General features: G+C 35.8%; 1 protein-coding gene across 5 annotated transcripts in view; it reads right to left on the bottom strand.

The window, feature by feature from the left end:
• The window catches only part of Cep126 (centrosomal protein 126), a 133,437-nt gene that overhangs the window by 100,229 nt on the left and 15,551 nt on the right, over positions 1–17,657 (bottom strand). For all 5 annotated transcript variants that reach the window (XR_783882.2, XR_783883.2, XM_010642039.2 and 2 more), the window contains exons 3-4: positions 15,711–15,856; positions 6,454–6,565 (exon numbers count right to left, since the gene is read on the bottom strand). Coding sequence is in view for 3 of the 5 variants with exons in the window: in XM_010642039.2 (XP_010640341.1) it covers positions 6,454–6,565; positions 15,711–15,856 (258 nt within the window). In the remaining 2 variants the exon portion in view is untranslated. The remainder of the gene's footprint in view (positions 1–6,453; positions 6,566–15,710; positions 15,857–17,657) is intronic.

Raw genomic sequence — 17,657 nt, 5'->3', positions numbered from 1 at the left:
GCAGGAGGGTGAGGAAGATATTTGATTGGGTAAGACAGTGATGAGGGAGGTACAAAGGTCTTTGGGAGAGTAGAGGGGGCAGAAGGCAGAGTCTGGGGCTGCCGTGTGTGAGAAACAGTTGGGTAGCTAGGAAGAATTTGGGAATGGTGGGACAGTACTGGGGCCCGTGAAGAAGGCAGCTGATCAGATAAGTAGGGATCAGGTGTGGAGACAGCTGGACAGGTGGGAATAGATCTGTACAGGTGGAAAAGCATTTGGACAGGGGGGAAGAAACAGCCTTATTAAGATGTTTTTGGATTTACTGGATTGTCTCTAGACTTTTGATTCATGTTTTTTTTTTCTTTTGTTCTGAGGGTCTACGCACGATCTTCCATTGAACATACAGGGTGCTCTCACCGCAACTGAAAAATTTACATGGTTGACTCGTGTTCCGTTTTTCTTATTTCTTTTTCTTAGAGTAGTTTTAGAAGTCTGTTAGCCATACAGATACTTGAATATGGGCTGAAAAATCTGGTGTAGAACATGCACAAAGAGCAAGTAGAGGTCAAATAGACAACTGCTCAGTTCCATCCAGACTTTTCAGGGCAGCATGTGGTCAGAATGAGCTGTCTCACCAAAAAATACATGGATATTGGAGATAGATATCTAACAATGTTATTGTAAAAAAGAATAAGTAGTATTTAACATGGGGTAGAATATACCTTTTTCTCCCTGTACCTACCAGAAAGGTGAAGATGCATTCTGTGATAGGAATTTGGTTCTGATAGAAGATTGATTACGTCTTCTTTTTAAAATTTTAGTCCTTTATTAATATTTTATATTTCCTTATTTCTGAAAAGTTTCCATGTTCATAAAAATATATTGATTTTTCTTGAAGCTTAAGCATCAATGTTCTCTACTTTTTTATAGATTTTTTTTTAGATGATCAAATTACCAGTATCTCAAACTATATTTATTTACTATTAACATTTTCCATATTAGGACATTTTTTTCATAAGAACTGATGTACCTCTGTTTCTTTGGAAATTTCATTTGTTGGCATCACTTTATTAACATATTTTAGGTTTATAGTTCATTGAGAATGTATTTTAATATGATATTTATTAATATTGGTAATATTTGCAATAAGTATATTTTCATTACCTAATACCTGAATCTTAATAATCAATATCTCATATTTGTATGGCATTTATTGCTTATAGTTTATAAACATTTTAATATACATTATTTACTACTGTTATCTGTGGAAAGAAATGCAACTTTGAAATAATGAAACTATACTGTTCTCTCTATAGATTGTATATATTTTTGTTTTCCAAATATATGACATGCATGTGGTATATATGCACACAGTGATATAGACATCATAAAGTCAGTCAAAATAATATATTTCAGTAACAGGAAAACTACGTATTTTAGTGTTGACTGACAGTCACTTTTCATAAAACAAAGATGATATATATTTAGTGATCCAGCACAGCTTTGCAGTCATGATAACTATCTGTTTCAGAGAACTCGGTTTTTCTGACATTTTAACTCTTCTAAGACTTAAGCAACTGAACATTATTGGACAAACAAGTCTATACTTTCATTTACTGAACAAGACGCATTTTTAAAATTGAAAATATATGATTAACACAAAATATAACAACTGAGAGACAGAAAAAGAAACCTGAAAGGGAAGAGTTCCTGTACTAAAAATGGATATTACTTCTATACTAAATTGTTTTGATTTTTTTTTGTTGATTGTTTTGAATTTTTAAACTCAGCTTAAATTCCGTGAACTCTAGGGCCCCTCTCCTTATTTTTCAATTTTTTAAGACAAGCTATTGCATAAAGTAGTCTAAATTATATTGCCTTTATTGCCTCAACTTGGATTTGTTCCTTACCACACTGCTCTTTGGTTCTACTTTTCCCACTTCAATGCACTGCTTTGCTTGCTGTAATGCTAAGTTTACTTGTTGCTGGACACAATACCTGACACTCATAACTTAAAGGAGGAATGGTTCAGTTAAGCCCAGTTTGGAGGGGACTCTTTTCAGTCAGCTGGTTGGAACATCATGGTGGAAGGATGCCACAGAACAGTTCATAGAAGCCAAGGAGCACAGCAAGGGAACAGTGCCAGAGAGGAGTAGGTGTGGGAACACATACAGTACCCAAGGCCTTGCCTCCATGCCCTACCTAGACACAACCTGGAACGTGCTCTAATAATCTGCTACACATTTCTTAATCCAATGAAGTTGATGTGTGACGATTAATGGCCATACTTGTAATGAATTTAATAATTGCAAAATTTATAGTATCTGTCTATCTTCCTGCCTATTTATTTTGTGGTTATAGAGATTAAACCCAGGGCTTTTGCACTGAACTAACTCTCCATCTGTTTTTAAATTTTGAGACAGGTTTTCTAAATTGCTCAGGCCAGGCTCAAACTTGTGGTCCTTCTTCCTCTGCTTCCCAGAGGGCCGGGATCACAGGTGTGTGACATCATGCCCAGGTTCTTCTAAATAGCTCTTCAGAAGTCATCACAGCAGATGGAGGGAGGGTGTAGGGCAGGGAAAGTGGAAGGAAAAGAGTCAAGGTGTGTTTAACATTTATCAGTTCTCCTAGATGAATGTAATCATTATGTACTGCAAACAGTGCTTGCTTTGGCAGCCCATATATTATGTACTGAAAACATGTACTAATAAAAATTCTAAAAAGACGAAGTCATTATTACCTACATACTACTTTAGTTGAATTTCCACACCTTCAGCCTTACCTTTTTTTTTTTTTCTCACTCTGGTACCACTTCTAAAATATAAATGTGTGCTTGTTTCAAATCTTTCACTAAGTGTTTCTAGAACAAATTTTTAAACAAGGCTCTTCATGGTTTAACTCCTTTCTAACGTATCTTCGCACAACTCTCTTCTCAGTGTACACATAGCTAAGCTGAATCATGTAACATTCTCCTAGCAGAACATGGCCTTTCATGCCTTTCTTGTACATGCTAATTATTCCTTATATTTGAAGTTTCCTCTAATTTTGTCTGTCATAATCCCAGAGGTCACAAGGGCTGCACTGGCAAAACCATAAGGGCAAGGGCACCTAAGCCCTTTAATGTTCACATCTCACCATAGCTTGCCCTAGGTGCTGAACATGGAGCTTTAATTCAATATTTTCTCTACTGGAGAATTTATTCCCAGTATCCTTTAGGATTTAATGTTTTCCCTATTGGGTTTCAGACTTACTCTGGCCTCATCTCCTTCTACACCCATTTCTTCCCTTTGGAATGGAAATGTCTATTATGTCAGCAGTGTTTAATTTTTTTGATTTTTACTTAGGCTCACAGCTATAATTTGGCTTGAGTTTCAGAGGAGACTTTGGACTTGGACTTTTCAGCAATAACAACTGTTTAAGAATTTGTCAACTCATACACATGGAGTGCATACATTTTTTCATAAGGAGATGGACATGAGTCTTTTGGAGGAAAAGAGTGGAATGTTATGGTTTAGATCTAGAATATTCCCCCAAAGTCTCATGTGTTCAGAGATGGGTTTTTTGGAAGGAGACTGGATCACGGGGGCACTATCCACTGATAAATCCATAGCTGAATGTGCTGTCAAGATGTGGGGCCTGGTCAAAAGACGTGGGTCACTGAGGGTGTGACCTGGATGGGTGTTATCTCCCTTGCTGGCTCTTTGCATCCTGGCTACCATGGGATGAGCAGTTGTTCTTCACCCAAGCTCTTCCACCATGCTGCTTCTGCCTTAGAGTCAGCTGACCATGAACCGAAAATATGAGCCAAAATGAATCTGTCCTCCTTTAAGTTTTGGGTGTTGGGTGTTCTGTTCCAGCAATGAGAAAGTGATAGAATACTATCATACACCTTTTTGTAGTGCTGGAGACTGAACCCATGGTATAAGCTAGGCAAACACTGTTCCACTGAACTACATCTCAGCAATCTGTTTATCTTTCATCAGATCTATTTTCTTCAATAAACCATAACAGTGTTATTCTAATTTAGGCAGTAATGACAAATCTTTTGTATTATCCCAATAATTTTTTTTCTTTCTGGTCTTCAGACTTCCAATTTCTATCTATTCTATTCTCCATCATTCAAACCATTTATCTTTTTAAAATTATAAAGATGATGCCATTCTCTGCTTTAAAGTCTCCATTGGTTCTCCATTATAGGAGAACCATTACAGTTATAGGGTAAAATTAGTTATAGGATAAAACTCAGTTAATATTCTAGATCATCTTCTGTCCTACTAGTAACACAACCTGTGTTCCTGCCACTCTAAACAAGTTCCATTTCCTTCACGGTCTGTGTCTTTTATAACACTCTAACTTATACATTCCTAAAACCCAATTCATGCTTCTTTATTAGACAATTCTTTCTTACTCATCCTTTACAATTTAAAAAATTTTTGTGTTTGTCACTTTGTTAATAATTCTATAACAACCCCCAGAATACAGTATTACATATGAGTTCTAATGTAACCAGCATTACACAGGCTTACTATGTGACTGCAAACCCTTCTTAGGCAGAAGACTATATCTCAATCATATGTGTAACCCATGCTATTCATTGTATAGCACAGAGTATGTACTTGACTCATTTCATATTTTTATCCTACTCGACCTTTCTAGACTGCATTTCTGTTACTTATCACTTTGACACTCATTTTTAAACAGGGTAAGATCTCTCATTTTAAAGGAAAAGACTGTATCCCATCCCTACATTTTTTCTGGTTATTATCTTATAACTCTATGTTCATGGGCAAGCTATACTTATCTTTCTTTCCATTTCTTTCAACTCACTGAAATCCATTTTCTGCCTTCACCACTCCCCCCAAAATTGCGGTCAAAATTTGTCAGTGACTTTCTTGTTGGGAAATACCATGAACTCTGCATCTGTCTGGATATTCTGTCTTTGCTTCTCCAGATTCATTTTCTACACTTTCCTACTTGTCTGCATTCTACAGAGGCTAAATATTTACTTGCCTTCAGACTCATGGCTGAGTTTGGCTAATGAATGACACTAGCAGGAGACAGGATGGTGACAGTAGCTTCTGGCACTTATTCCTTTGGTTCTCTCACTGCTTTGCTTGGTTTAGCAGTGGCTATGTTCCTTTACCTAGGCCCATGGGTTCCATTTATCAGCCCCCTTCCACAACTTCAGCTCTTTTCAATTCTGGTGTGTATTGGTAACACTGACTTTGCTGACAGTTTGGGAGAGCTTCACAGTCCTCTGTTGGTTTCATAGCCTCGTTATTAACCTCGCATCTAATCTTTTTAAATGCGCCTCCTGTTTCCTGCCAGTATCTTGACAAACACCACTTTTTATTTTACTAATTTACTGATTGTTTAGAAATCATTTGGTCTCTGCAAACTATTTCTTTTCCATGAAGCTTGATCCTTCCTTACTTTATACGAAACTACCCTCTTCTAGTCCTGCGTCAATAATTCTACCTGTTTCTATTTGCAGGTATCTCTTTTTCCATCTCTTAAATGTTGCTGCTCTCTAGTGTTCATCATTGGATCACATCCACTGTCATTTCTTTTGAGTTCTAGATCATATAATTTCTATATTTATTGAAATAGCCTTTTCTTTCAATTCATTATCCACAAAAGTTCTCAATGAATTGGAATGTTTTAAAAATTTGGATCTTACTCATCTGCTTAAAATTCTATTTAACTCTAGGATAAAGTTTATAGCCCTTAACATGTAGATGCATTTACCTTCACAGTGTCACATCTACACAAATTGTTAGTATTTTGCACTCTATGATTTAACCAAATTGTCACTCTTGTAATATATGATGCCTTCTAATGTCCTTGTCCTTTGCACATGCTCATTACTTTGTAAAGGGATATTTTATAACAGTATACTTTTCCACATCCCTTGACAAAGCTTCATCTAGTTCTATGTATATAGTATATATCAATAAATATATGGAATAAATAAATAAATGAAAAATACAGAATGTTAGAGGGCACACAGTACTTGTTGATCCATTCTATTATTTCTACATGATTCATTTATGCAACTTTGGAGAGGAACTAAGAGTTGCTGTAGTCCATTCTGGACATTTAGGAAAAAATTTCCACTTAGAAAAAAAAAAAACCCTTTTCTTATGTAATGTTACTTTTTTTAAACCCAAGTTTATATCACTATACTTCAACTTTCTCCTCTCAGTAATAAAAATCAACATTGAGATATTAAAATGTTTTAATGAGCATTTCCATATAAAATTATTCAACATAGGAAGTATTTATACCCAAGTACCCAAAACTTTTTCAGATAACAAGTTAGAATGCTAATTTAAATCTACTCTACCTCAATTTAATCTGTGAAAATAAATTCTAGAAAACAGGCAGGGAGTAGCTGATGAAACGCTCCACAAATTTAGTCACTAGAGATTACTATATACAAATAATTATACATAGTAATAATAAATTACTTACCTCTGGCTTATTGTTGGTCTGTAGGAAAAGGGAAGGCGTACTTCTGATTTCAAGTTGGATTCTTGAATTTGTTTAAGGGCCTCTTCTAATGGAGGAACAGGTTTTTGGAAAACTGAGAGTACCATAAAGAAAGATTGAACAGCTATCATCAATGGTCTATATGATTTAATTTTTCAATGGATAAAATGTCACTTTAAACCACTGTACAAAGAAAACATTTCACCATAGTATAAATATTAAAAATGACATCAAATTTTCAAAAGGTAAAATATTTCTTGGAAATTTTCATCACCAATTTTAAGAATTACCTGAAAAAAGAAACTTTGAGACATACCCACTCTCTTTATTCTATCAAATAAAACCCTCTATATTTGATTTCATAGACCCATACATTTCTGACTAAATTTATAAATATTCCTAAAAATAAAAGGGAAAATATAAACTAACATTTATTGAGCATTCACTGCTATAGACTTTATTTTTTAAATTAATTTTATTTGTATATTTTAGGTATACAATGTAATGACATTTATCACTAGAAATTTGTTACCTTTACATAATGTATCTTGGTTTTTATTTTTTCCGCAGTCCTCTGCCTTCCCTTCAACCTCTCCACCACTTCCTATTTACAAAGACTTTGCTTGCATTTTTTTATGTTAATTCCATTCCCTTCTTTCCTTTTCCCAATCCCTCCCACTTCCCCTTGCCCTTTGCACCTTTTCTTCCTATTTCACAATATCCTTATTTACACTTTCAGTTTCTCACACAAGAGAAACTATTCTGTATTTACATGTGTGTCCTATTTATTTCACTTAAGAGTATCGCCTAAATGTGCACACATTTAGCTATAAGTGTCTCTAATTTTTCATTCTTTATGGCTGAGTAGTACTTCATTTTATAAAAAAACAAGACCCCACATTTTCTTTATCCAGTCTCCAGTTGATGGGTAACAGGGCTGTTTCCAAGTCTTAGCTACTGTAAAGTTTGCTGCTGTGAATATGGGTGCATGTGCATCACTGTGGTATGATTTTTAAAATTCTTTTGGGAAAATACCCAGCAGAGAAATAGCTGGGTCAAATGTGACCCCTAATTCTAGTTCTTTGAGGTATCTCCATTTTGATTTCCACAGTGGCTACACCATTCTGCACTCCCACCAACAATGGAGAAGGGTTTCTTTCTCCCCACAACCCTACCCAATATGGGTGCATGTGCATCACTGTGGTATGATTTTTAAAATTCTTTTGGGAAAATACCCAGCAGAGAAATAGCTGGGTCAAATGTGACCCCTAATTCTAGTTCTTTGAGGTATCTCCATTTTGATTTCCACAGTGGCTACACCATTCTGCACTCCCACCAACAATGGAGAAGGGTTTCTTTCTCCCCACAACCCTACCCGCATTTGCTATTGGTTGATTTCTTGATAGCAGCCATTCTTTCTGGGGTGAGGTGGAATCTCAGTGTTGTTTTCATGTGCATCTCTCGAATCGAGTGATGCTGTATCTCCATTTTGATTTCCACAGTGGCTACACCATTCTGCACTCCCACCAACAATGGAGAAGGGTTTCTTTCTCCCCACAACCCTACCCGCATTTGCTATTGGTTGATTTCTTGATAGCAGCCATTCTTTCTGGGGTGAGGTGGAATCTCAGTGTTGTTTTCATGTGCATCTCTCGAATGACGAGTGATGCTGAACATTTTTTCATTGTTTATTTGCTGTTTCTACTTCTTTGAGAAATGTCTGAGCATTTTAGATGCCCATTTTTGGATTGGGTCTTCAAATTTGGGAGGTCCTATTTTTTAAGTTCTTTATATATTATATATAAATATATAGTAGACCTTTCTCTGAGGAACAGCTGGTAAATTTTTTCCCCCCACATTGTGGGTTGTCTCTTCCTTCTGTTGGTGGTTACTTCTGCTGTGCAGAAGCTTTTTTAATAAGAAGTGATGTCACTTGTTGATTGTTTGTGCCAGTTCACATGAAACTGAGGTTTTGTGCATGAAATCTTTTCCTATGTCAATGTCTCCAATAGTTCTACCTAAACTCTCTTCCAGGTGTTTAGTGTTTCTGTTTTAATATTTAGATCTTTAATCTATTTCAATTTTAGTTTAGTGCATGGTGACAAGTATAGGTCTAGTTTTAATCTTTGGCAAGTTGAAACTCAAATTTTCCAGCACCATTTATTAATGAGGCTATCATTCCTCTAATGAGGGTGTTTAGCCCTTTTGTCGAAGATGAGGTGACTGTGTCTGGAGTTGTTTCTGAATCTTCTAATCGGTTCCTCTGATCCTCAGGTCTGTTTCTTTGCCAGTAACATGATGTTTTTATCACAGTAGTTTTGTAGTATAGTTTCAAGTTGGGTATTGTGATACTCCCTATCTTGTCTTTGTTACCTAGAATTACTTTTGCTATTGTAGGTCTCTTCTTGCTCCAAATGAATTTTTGGATTGTTTTCCCAAGGTCTGTGAAGTATGCTCCTGGGATTTCAATTGAGATTGCATTGAATCTATATAGCAGTTTTGGAAGTATGGACATTTTCACTTTGTTGATTCTTCCTACCCAGGAGCAAGGGATATCTTTCCATTTTCTGATACCCTCTTTAGTCTATTTTTTCAAAGAGCTGTAGTTTTCAGTGTAGAGACCTTTGATTTCTTTTGATAGGTTGATCCCTAGTTATTTCATTTTTTTGGATGTTATTGTGAAGGGAGTAGTTTCTCTAGTTCCTCTTTCAGTGAGTATGTTGTTCATGTACAGGAAAGCTATTGATTTTTGTGTACTGACCTCATATCCACCTACTCTATTGAATTTGGTTATTATATTCAGAAGACTTTTGGTGGAGTTCTTGGGGTCTTCTATATAGAGTATCATGTCATCTGAAAATAGTGACAATCTGACTTCATCCTTTCCTATCTTTATTGCTTTTCTTTCTCTTGTCTAATTGCTGTGGCTAATGTTTCAAAAACTATATTGAACAGGAGTGATGATGCTGGACTTCCTTATCTTGCTCCTGATTTTAGTGTGAAGGACTTAAGTTTTTGACCATTTAGTATGATATTGGCTGTTGGTTTTTCATAGGTGGCTTTTATCAGGTTGAGATAGAGACTTTCTATTCCAATTTTTTTTTTTAAGTCAAGAGTGGGTGTGGGATTTTGTCGAATACTTTTTCTGCATCTATTGAGATGATCATATGGTTTTTGTCCTTGGTTCTACTAATATAATATATTACATTTGTTTATTTGCATGTGTGGAATCATCCCTGCATCCTTGGGGTGAATCACACTTGGTCAGGATGTGTGATCTTCTTGACGATCTTTTGCACTCTGTTTGCCAGTATTTTATTAAAGATTTTTGCATTTATATTCATTAGTGAGACTGGCCTATAGTTCTCTTCTTTTTTCTGATTTTGGGATCAAGGTGATGTTTGCTTTCTGGAATGAATTCAGGAGTATTGCTTCCCTTTTGATTTCACAGAAGAGTTTAAATAGTAATGGTAGTAGTTCTTCTCTAAATGTCTTGTAGAATTCAGCAGTGAAGCCATTGGGACCTGGAGTTTTCTTCATTACTCAGTTTTTAATTATGTTTTCAATTGTGTTGATGATATTGCATTGTTCAGAATTTTCTTCTTTGTTCAGCTTCGGTAATTCATGTGTATCCAGGAATCTGTCCATTTCTGTCTTTTTCCATCTTATTGGTGTATGGGTTTTCAAAGTAGGTATTGGTCATCCTCTAGATTTCTTCTGGGTCTGTTGTAATTTCACCCTTTCACTCCTAATTGAATTAATTTGGGTCTTTTCTTTCCTTTTTTTGTAAGGTTGGCTAAGGGTTTGTCACTTTTGTATATTCTTTCAAAGAACCAACTCTCTGCTATGTTGATTTTTTGTATTGTTCTCTTAGTCTCCATTGCATTGGTTTCTGCTCTGATCAGTATAATTTCCTTCCTTGTATGAGCTTTGGGTTTGTCTTGTTCTTTTTGTATAAGTTTGAGGTTGAGCATCAGGTTGTTTATTTGAGCTTGCTCTGTTTTCCTAATATGAGTATTCACTTGTATGAATTTACCTTGTAAGACTGCCTTCACTGTGTCCCATAAATTCTGATATGTTGGATTAGCATTTTAATTTAATTATAGAAACTGATTTCTTCTTTAATTTCCTCTGGGACCCATTGGTTATTCAGGAGCGTATCATTCAATTTCCATGGGTTTATGAAATTTGTATGGTTTCTGTTGCTACTGATCTCTAATTTCATTGCACGATGGTCTGATAATATACAGGGGATAACTTCAATTCCTTTGTGTTAGACTTGTTCTATGAGCAAGTATGTGGTGTATTTTTGAGAACAACCCATGTGCAGCCAAAAAGAATGTGTATTCTGATTTTGTGGGGTGGAACACTCCATAAACCTCCATTAAGTTCATTTGTTCAAGAGATTGAGTTTTAGTATTTCCTTGTTTATTTTCTGTCTAGTTGATCTACCTATTTGTGATGTTGGGGTATTGAGGTCTCCCATTATTACTGTATTAGTACTTACTTGAATTTTCATGTCCATTAGTATTTATTTTATATAGGTGGGTGCACTAGTATTTTTATATAGGTGGGTGTATATATATTTATGATTGTTATCTTTTCCTCTTGGATTTACCCCTTTACAAGGATGTAGTGTCCTCCTTTGTCTCTTTTAATTAGTGTTTGTTCAAAATCCATTTGTTCTGCAAATAAGATAGCTACTCTTGCTTTTTTTGGGGTTCCTGTTGCATGGAGTACTGTTTTCCACCCTTTAACTTTCAGTCTGAGTTTCTATTTGAATTAAGTCTATGTTGAATATCTGCCAGTCTGTTTCTTTTGATTGGTGAATTAAGAGTGTGGGCATTGATGGTTATAACTGATATGTATTGACTTATCCTTGTCACGAGCTTTTGTTTTTGTTTGATTCTCCCACTTTGCATTTAATTTCTTGTTGTGCCTGATGGATTCATTGTACTGGGCTTCTTGGGGTTGTGATCCTCATTGTTTTTTCGTAGGATATTTAAAAAAATTTTTTTTGGAGTGCTTTTTTTGGTATTCATAAAGGTGCTCAGGTGCTCTTTGCCATGAAAGTATCTTATATCACCATCAATTTTGAAAGATAGCTTTGCAGGGTACATCAATCTTGTTTGGAGACTGTTTTCTTATAGGGATTGAAATCCTTCACTCCAGGCTCTTCTTCACTTGAGGGTTTGTGTTGAGAAGTCTGCTGTGATTCTGATGGGCTTTCCTTTGTGATTTGTGTTTCTCTGTTTGTAGAATTTTGTTCTTCTGTTTTGTTTATGGAATCTTAACTATTATATGCCTAGGTGTAGATTTTTTTTTTATTATGGCTACTTGGAGTCATATATGCCTCACTGATCTGTATTTCAAGTTCTTTTCCCCTGCTTGGGAAGTTTTCTGCTACTACTTTTGTGAAGTTTTTTTTTTTTTTTTTTTTTTAATGTCACCTGCATGCTCCTGTTTCTTCATTGAACCTGATCAATCTTATGTTATTCTTTTTTGCATCATCTAGAAGCTGCTAAATTGCTTTCTTGGGGTCCCTGAGAATTTTAAGAAAATTTTCTTTTCCTGGTCACTAATTGTAATCTTGTCTTTTTTTGGTAATAGGGATTGAACTCAGGACCTTGAGCTTGTGAGGCAGGTGGTGGGAACCACTGAGCTAAATGCCTGGTCCCAATCCTGTCTTCTGTATCTGATAGTCTGTCCTTACATTGGCTCATTCCACTGTGTAAAGTATCAATGGAGTTTTTAGTCTCCTGGATATCTGTTTGCATCTGTTTTATTCATTCCATTTGTTTCTTACACTGGGATTCTATCATGTTCCTCAGCTCCTGTATTTTTTTTTTTTTAATCTGTGACTGCTCTAGAGTTATTTATTTCTTGCTCCATGGACACAATCTCTCTTGTTATCTAAGAAATAATTTTTGATTTCATTTTTTTCTAGATCCTCTTTCATTGCCAGTTCAGGGAGTCCAGGCAGTTGAGTATCACATTGTTCATTCTTGTTGCCCTGTGGGGTTGCCTTAGGTGATCTGGAAGTCTAGTTTTGAGACTTGTTTATGTGTCTTCTCATTTCAATAGATATAGCATGCTGCGCCTTTGTTGAGGCAACTTTTTGCTTGCCCAGTGGTCTTATTTCTCAGCAAGCCACTGAGAGGCCTTTTCTCTGCTGCTCACCACTGCACCAATTCCTGGGTTCAGAATGGTGCCCTTCTGGATCCCTGCACTACCCTGTCTTCTGGGCGGGGTTCTGGCTGGGGCCTGTGCATAGTTGGGATGTTATCTCACCATGCTTCTGCCTGGGGTTTTCCCCAGTGTTGCTGTTGTCTGGGAGAGCCTTTGGCTGGGGGTGTGGCAACTGAGTTGTTGGTGTCTGAGTAGGCTGCTGGCTGGGGTTTGCATGCACTTATGAATGGTATCTGGGCAGGCCTCTGGCTTTTGCTTGCCTGACTGTGTAGCTCTATTCCAGGAGGGCATTTGGCTGGGGACTGTGAGCCCAAGCTGCTGGTGTCTGGGTGGGGCCCTGGCTGGGACCTGTGTGTACCTGCTCAGCTCTGGTCCAGGAGGGCTTCTCCCTGGGATCTGCACTCACTTATAGATGGAGTCTGGGTGGGCCTCTTGCTGTTGTTTATGTGCCTGTGCAGCTCTTTTCAGGGCAGATCCTGTCTGGGATCTGCGTGCCCCTGCACAGCTCTGGTCCACGCCTATAGGTCTCATTTTTAAGCACTTTATATATACTGTATGAACTAATTTAATTCTCACTATGGCTTATAAGGCCAATGATATGTGAAATTTACAGCTAAGAAGAACAAGATATAGAAGAGCCAAGTAACTTATTCAAGCTATTGTACTAGTATGAACATTTATACACACACTGCTCTGCACAACCTTTAATCCAAACCTGCCTTCTATATGTATTCAATGTCCCAAATCTTTCTAATGTGCACTTTGATGTTCAATACACTCTTATTTCTTTTGCTTCTTTTTTTTTTTTTTTTGGTACCAGGGATTGAACTCGGGTCTTCGCGCTTGCAAGGCAGGCCACCAAACCGCTGAGCTAAATCCCCGGCCCTCTTTTGCTTCTTTCCAAATATTCTCTTTCACCTTCTTAAGAATATTGCTTTTCTAAAGCAACCCATGTTTCCTTTATTTTGCATAAAAAAGAATATTGCTTCTCCTGCAGCCCTCAGTATATTATTACATGACAATTAATTCAAACTTGAATTCTAGAGGTGAATCATTTCCCTAATCAGTGATGCACTAATAAGCTAGGGAAGAATGCAGAATTGTGGGATGGTCTACTGTTATTCTAATCATAAAGGACATATATGTGACTATCAAGCTTTAGATGACATCTTAGTTCTTTAAGGCTATTATAATAAATACTTTAAGCAAGGTAACTTGCTAAATAATAGAAAATTATTTGTCACAGTTGTGCAGGCTGAGAAGTCCAAGATCAAGGCACATTTCCACACAGATGGTAACGTTCAGCTGTGTTTTCACCTTATTGAAAGGCTAAGTAGCACTCTGTGGTCTCTTTTAAGTACTAATCCCCCACATAAGAAAGTCATGATCTAATCAGATCCCAAAGGCCTCTTTTTCTATCCACCACCACAGGGGTTAGAATTTCAACATACAAATTTTGGAAGAGACACCATAGCAAACATTAACTTATTTTCTAATTATTATACTTGATTTCCAACATATTATTGGTGGCCTCAGATGCCTTCCTAAGAATAAAAGTTATACATATCTTTGGATTCTTATTTTCTGCTCTTTGAAACATAGGGGGTAGGTAAAATATGTTCAGGAAAGTCCACTTATCTTAAATACCCTTAATTTCAACAAAAATGCCTATTTTCAACATCAGGCTATTCAATAGGTTATTATTTTCATCAATGAAGTCTCATGTTGGAAACTGAGTATACTATGGTGTTAATGTTTGTGCCTCTTCCAAAATTTATATGTTGAAATCCTAGCCCCTAAATAACTCCAATACATTCTTATTTCAAGTATCTTCAATAATATTAAATATTGATTTAATATATTTGATGCATTTACATCCTATGCATCTTTTATATGCATGTAGATAAAGGATAGCCATGTAAAAGATACACATTTAAAAGCCTTGCTCGCTAGTCACATGACTATATGTATACTTGACTATATAGTTGACTGTTTTTTCTTTTGTTTGTTATGTATTTTTTAGATTTTTGAGACAGGGTTTCACAGTATATTTGAGGATAGCCTTGAACTCTATATGCAGTCCAAGTTGGCGTTGAACTCTTGGTGATTCTCCTACCTCAGCCTCTCAGGTGCTGGGGTTGCAGGTGCGTGCTATCACACCCAGCTTGCCCTAACTGCTACTATCTGCTCCTTCTGTTTGTTTAGCAAAATACTGATTATTCAAGATTCAACTTAAATACTTTTTTTTTACAGGAATAATACACTTAATTTCCCTATGTATGTTTAGTGTTCCACTCTATGCTCTCACAATATTTTACACATTCTGCTACCATAGTAAATTACCATATTATCAGCATTATTTATATTACTCTCATCTCCAATAGGCCATGGGATATTTAATTGTACTATACAATGAGATGGTATCTCAGCTCAGTTCAGGGCCAAGCACAGGCTAGCATATGATAGCATAAAGTGGCTGAATGCATTAAAGCTCTATCTTGTGAAGCTTTGACACAGATTCCAATTCTGTCTTTCTACTGAATGTATAAATATTGGAATATGACCCCAAAGAATTGACCATAACCATACTGACCATAACCATATTTAGATTCTTAGTTGGTTATGAGTCTTAGAGTTTTGGATTATATTACTTTGTAGATTTTTTATTCTGCTAGTCTCTCAAATAAGAATTTGAACCAAACTGTGGATAAAATACCAGAATGAATGTAACACTAATTTCCTGAACTCAAATGTTAGTACTTTTGTTCAGTTAATCAATTTTAAAATGATAAAACTGTAAGCCACTTTGAAGTAGAAACAAACTTGTAAGCTAATAGAGAATTTACTAATAGAAGCAACAAAGTATTTTCTAATAAAACCTAAATCAATTTACTGTTTTTCATTTAGTTAAAGTCCTATTTATTTAAAAAGCATGTTGGTCTTTTTAGTTTTGGTTTCTCTTTGGTTTTTTCATTGATCATGTTACTGTCAGGTCAAATGTGATCATAACTTTAATTTTTGTTCTTGTATTGCTTGAGAAATTAAGGTACCTGCTCTCTTCCGTTGAGAAAGAGGGATGTGGGCACGTTGGAATTTTTCAGTAACTTCTTCAAACTTCTGTTTTCTTTGTTGGAGTATTTGTTCTCTAATTTGGTGTTCCCTTTCTTCATGTTCTTTTCGTTTTTCTTCAAAAGCTCTACATTTAAAACATAAGCAAGTGGTAGAAACAGGCAATAAATTTTAAACAGAGAAAATAGTTTTAAAACAATGCCATTTATTGTATAATAGTATTTTCATAGTTCAAACCTTTACTCAGAAAGAACAAATGTTAGATTTTGAAAAACAGTAACTTGACTAAGAATTTAAATATATTTGGGTTAGTTCTAAGATTTAGCTATTACAAACTGTGTTGCTACAAACGTGGGTGCACATGTATCACTGTGGTATGATACTTCTAATTATTTTGGGAAGATACCAAGAAAGAAATAGCTGGGTCAAATGGGACCTCTAATCCTAATTTTTTGAGGAATCTCCACACTTATTTCATAGCAGTTTCTCCAGTCTTCACTTCCATCAACAGTGGAACAGTGTTACTGCCAGCATGTGTTGTTTGACTTTTGATAATAGCCATTCTTTCTAGGGTGAGATGGAATCTCAGCATTGCTTTAATTTGCATCTCTCAGACATTGAACATTTCTTAACGTTTATTTGTGATTTCTACTTCTTTGCCTGAGAGATGTCTGTTCATTTCAGATGCCCATTTTTGGATTGGGTATTTAAATTTGGGGGACTATTTTTTTCAATTCTTTGTATGTTCTACATATTATTCCTTCATCTGAGGAACTACTGGCTAATTGTTTTCTCACTCTGTGGGTTGCCTTCTCATTCTGTTGGTGATTTCTTTTGCAGAGCAAAAATTTTACAATAGGATGAGATCCCAGTTGTTTAATCTTTGTATACTTTTCTGTGCAGTCTGGGTTTTGTTCAAAGATGACCAAGTAAAACTAATTCTGATAAGAGAAATTAAACAGTGGTTGCTATAAGGGGTGGAACTTGACCACAAGGAATTTTGAGTGTATATAAAAAAAGAATGAAAATGAGAGACCATAGAGTAAAAAGCTCAGTTTTAAAGAAGTGTTGATATGAGGATTGGGATTATAAAAAGAATCAAAAATCAAAAAACAAAAAATGGCAAAAAGATAAATGGACTGGATAACTTGGTAGGGTCTTTAAATTGCAGAACTCAGGGTACTAGATAAAGTGAAATGAAAAGACAGGACTTTGTAGATCAGGGGTCGAGGCACCTGAAATTAAGATTTAGGAGGCAGAAGGGTAACTAACTTATAATAGCCAAAGTGAAGTGCAAATGAATGAATGAAGTTGAAGAGAGTGACAGGCCATCAGCTTGGATGGATGGCTATGAAGATATTAAAATCACAAAGAACAGTCAAATGAGTAGTAGTAAAAGACACAAAGAGTCAAGTGTTAAAGCTTTCAAGAAGTAACAGAAAATGTTGAGATGACTGAAAGTAAGAAGGAGTAGTGCTGAGCGGCATATTTTGATGATGTGTTTCAAAAGAAGGGAGATTTTAGAGAAAGTCAGCAATGATAGGAGGTGACAATGAGAAGCAATGTTGACACCTCATCTTTTGTATTCACTAGTTTCTTCATACTTTGACAGTATCACTTTCTACCTTCTTTTAATATCCTTTGTCAAGAGAAAAAACAGAAGCTGTAGCTGAACATTTGTAACATACCTAAAAATTTACCTACATCAATATTTACTTTTAGTGAACAAGAAGTTTATATAAGTAAACTGCTTTACATAAGTAATTTCTCTGGAGATATGACATTTAAGCTAAAAATTTCAGAATACAGGTATCATTCATGAAGTGAGGAAAAGAAGCAATTTAGACAAAAGAAAGTTGGCAAATCTTCCAAGTTGGGAAAAAGAAAAGTAATTAGCACATTTGAGAAATTGAGAAAATATTACCAAT

Source organism: Fukomys damarensis, unplaced genomic scaffold (assembly GCF_012274545.1).
Source record: "Fukomys damarensis isolate Sample0158 unplaced genomic scaffold, DMR_v1.0_HiC HiC_scaffold_16, whole genome shotgun sequence".
Classification (NCBI taxonomy): Eukaryota; Metazoa; Chordata; class Mammalia; order Rodentia; family Bathyergidae; genus Fukomys; species Fukomys damarensis.
The sequence above is the reverse complement of the archived record's forward strand: the minus strand, read 5'-3'. Positions and strand labels throughout refer to the sequence as shown.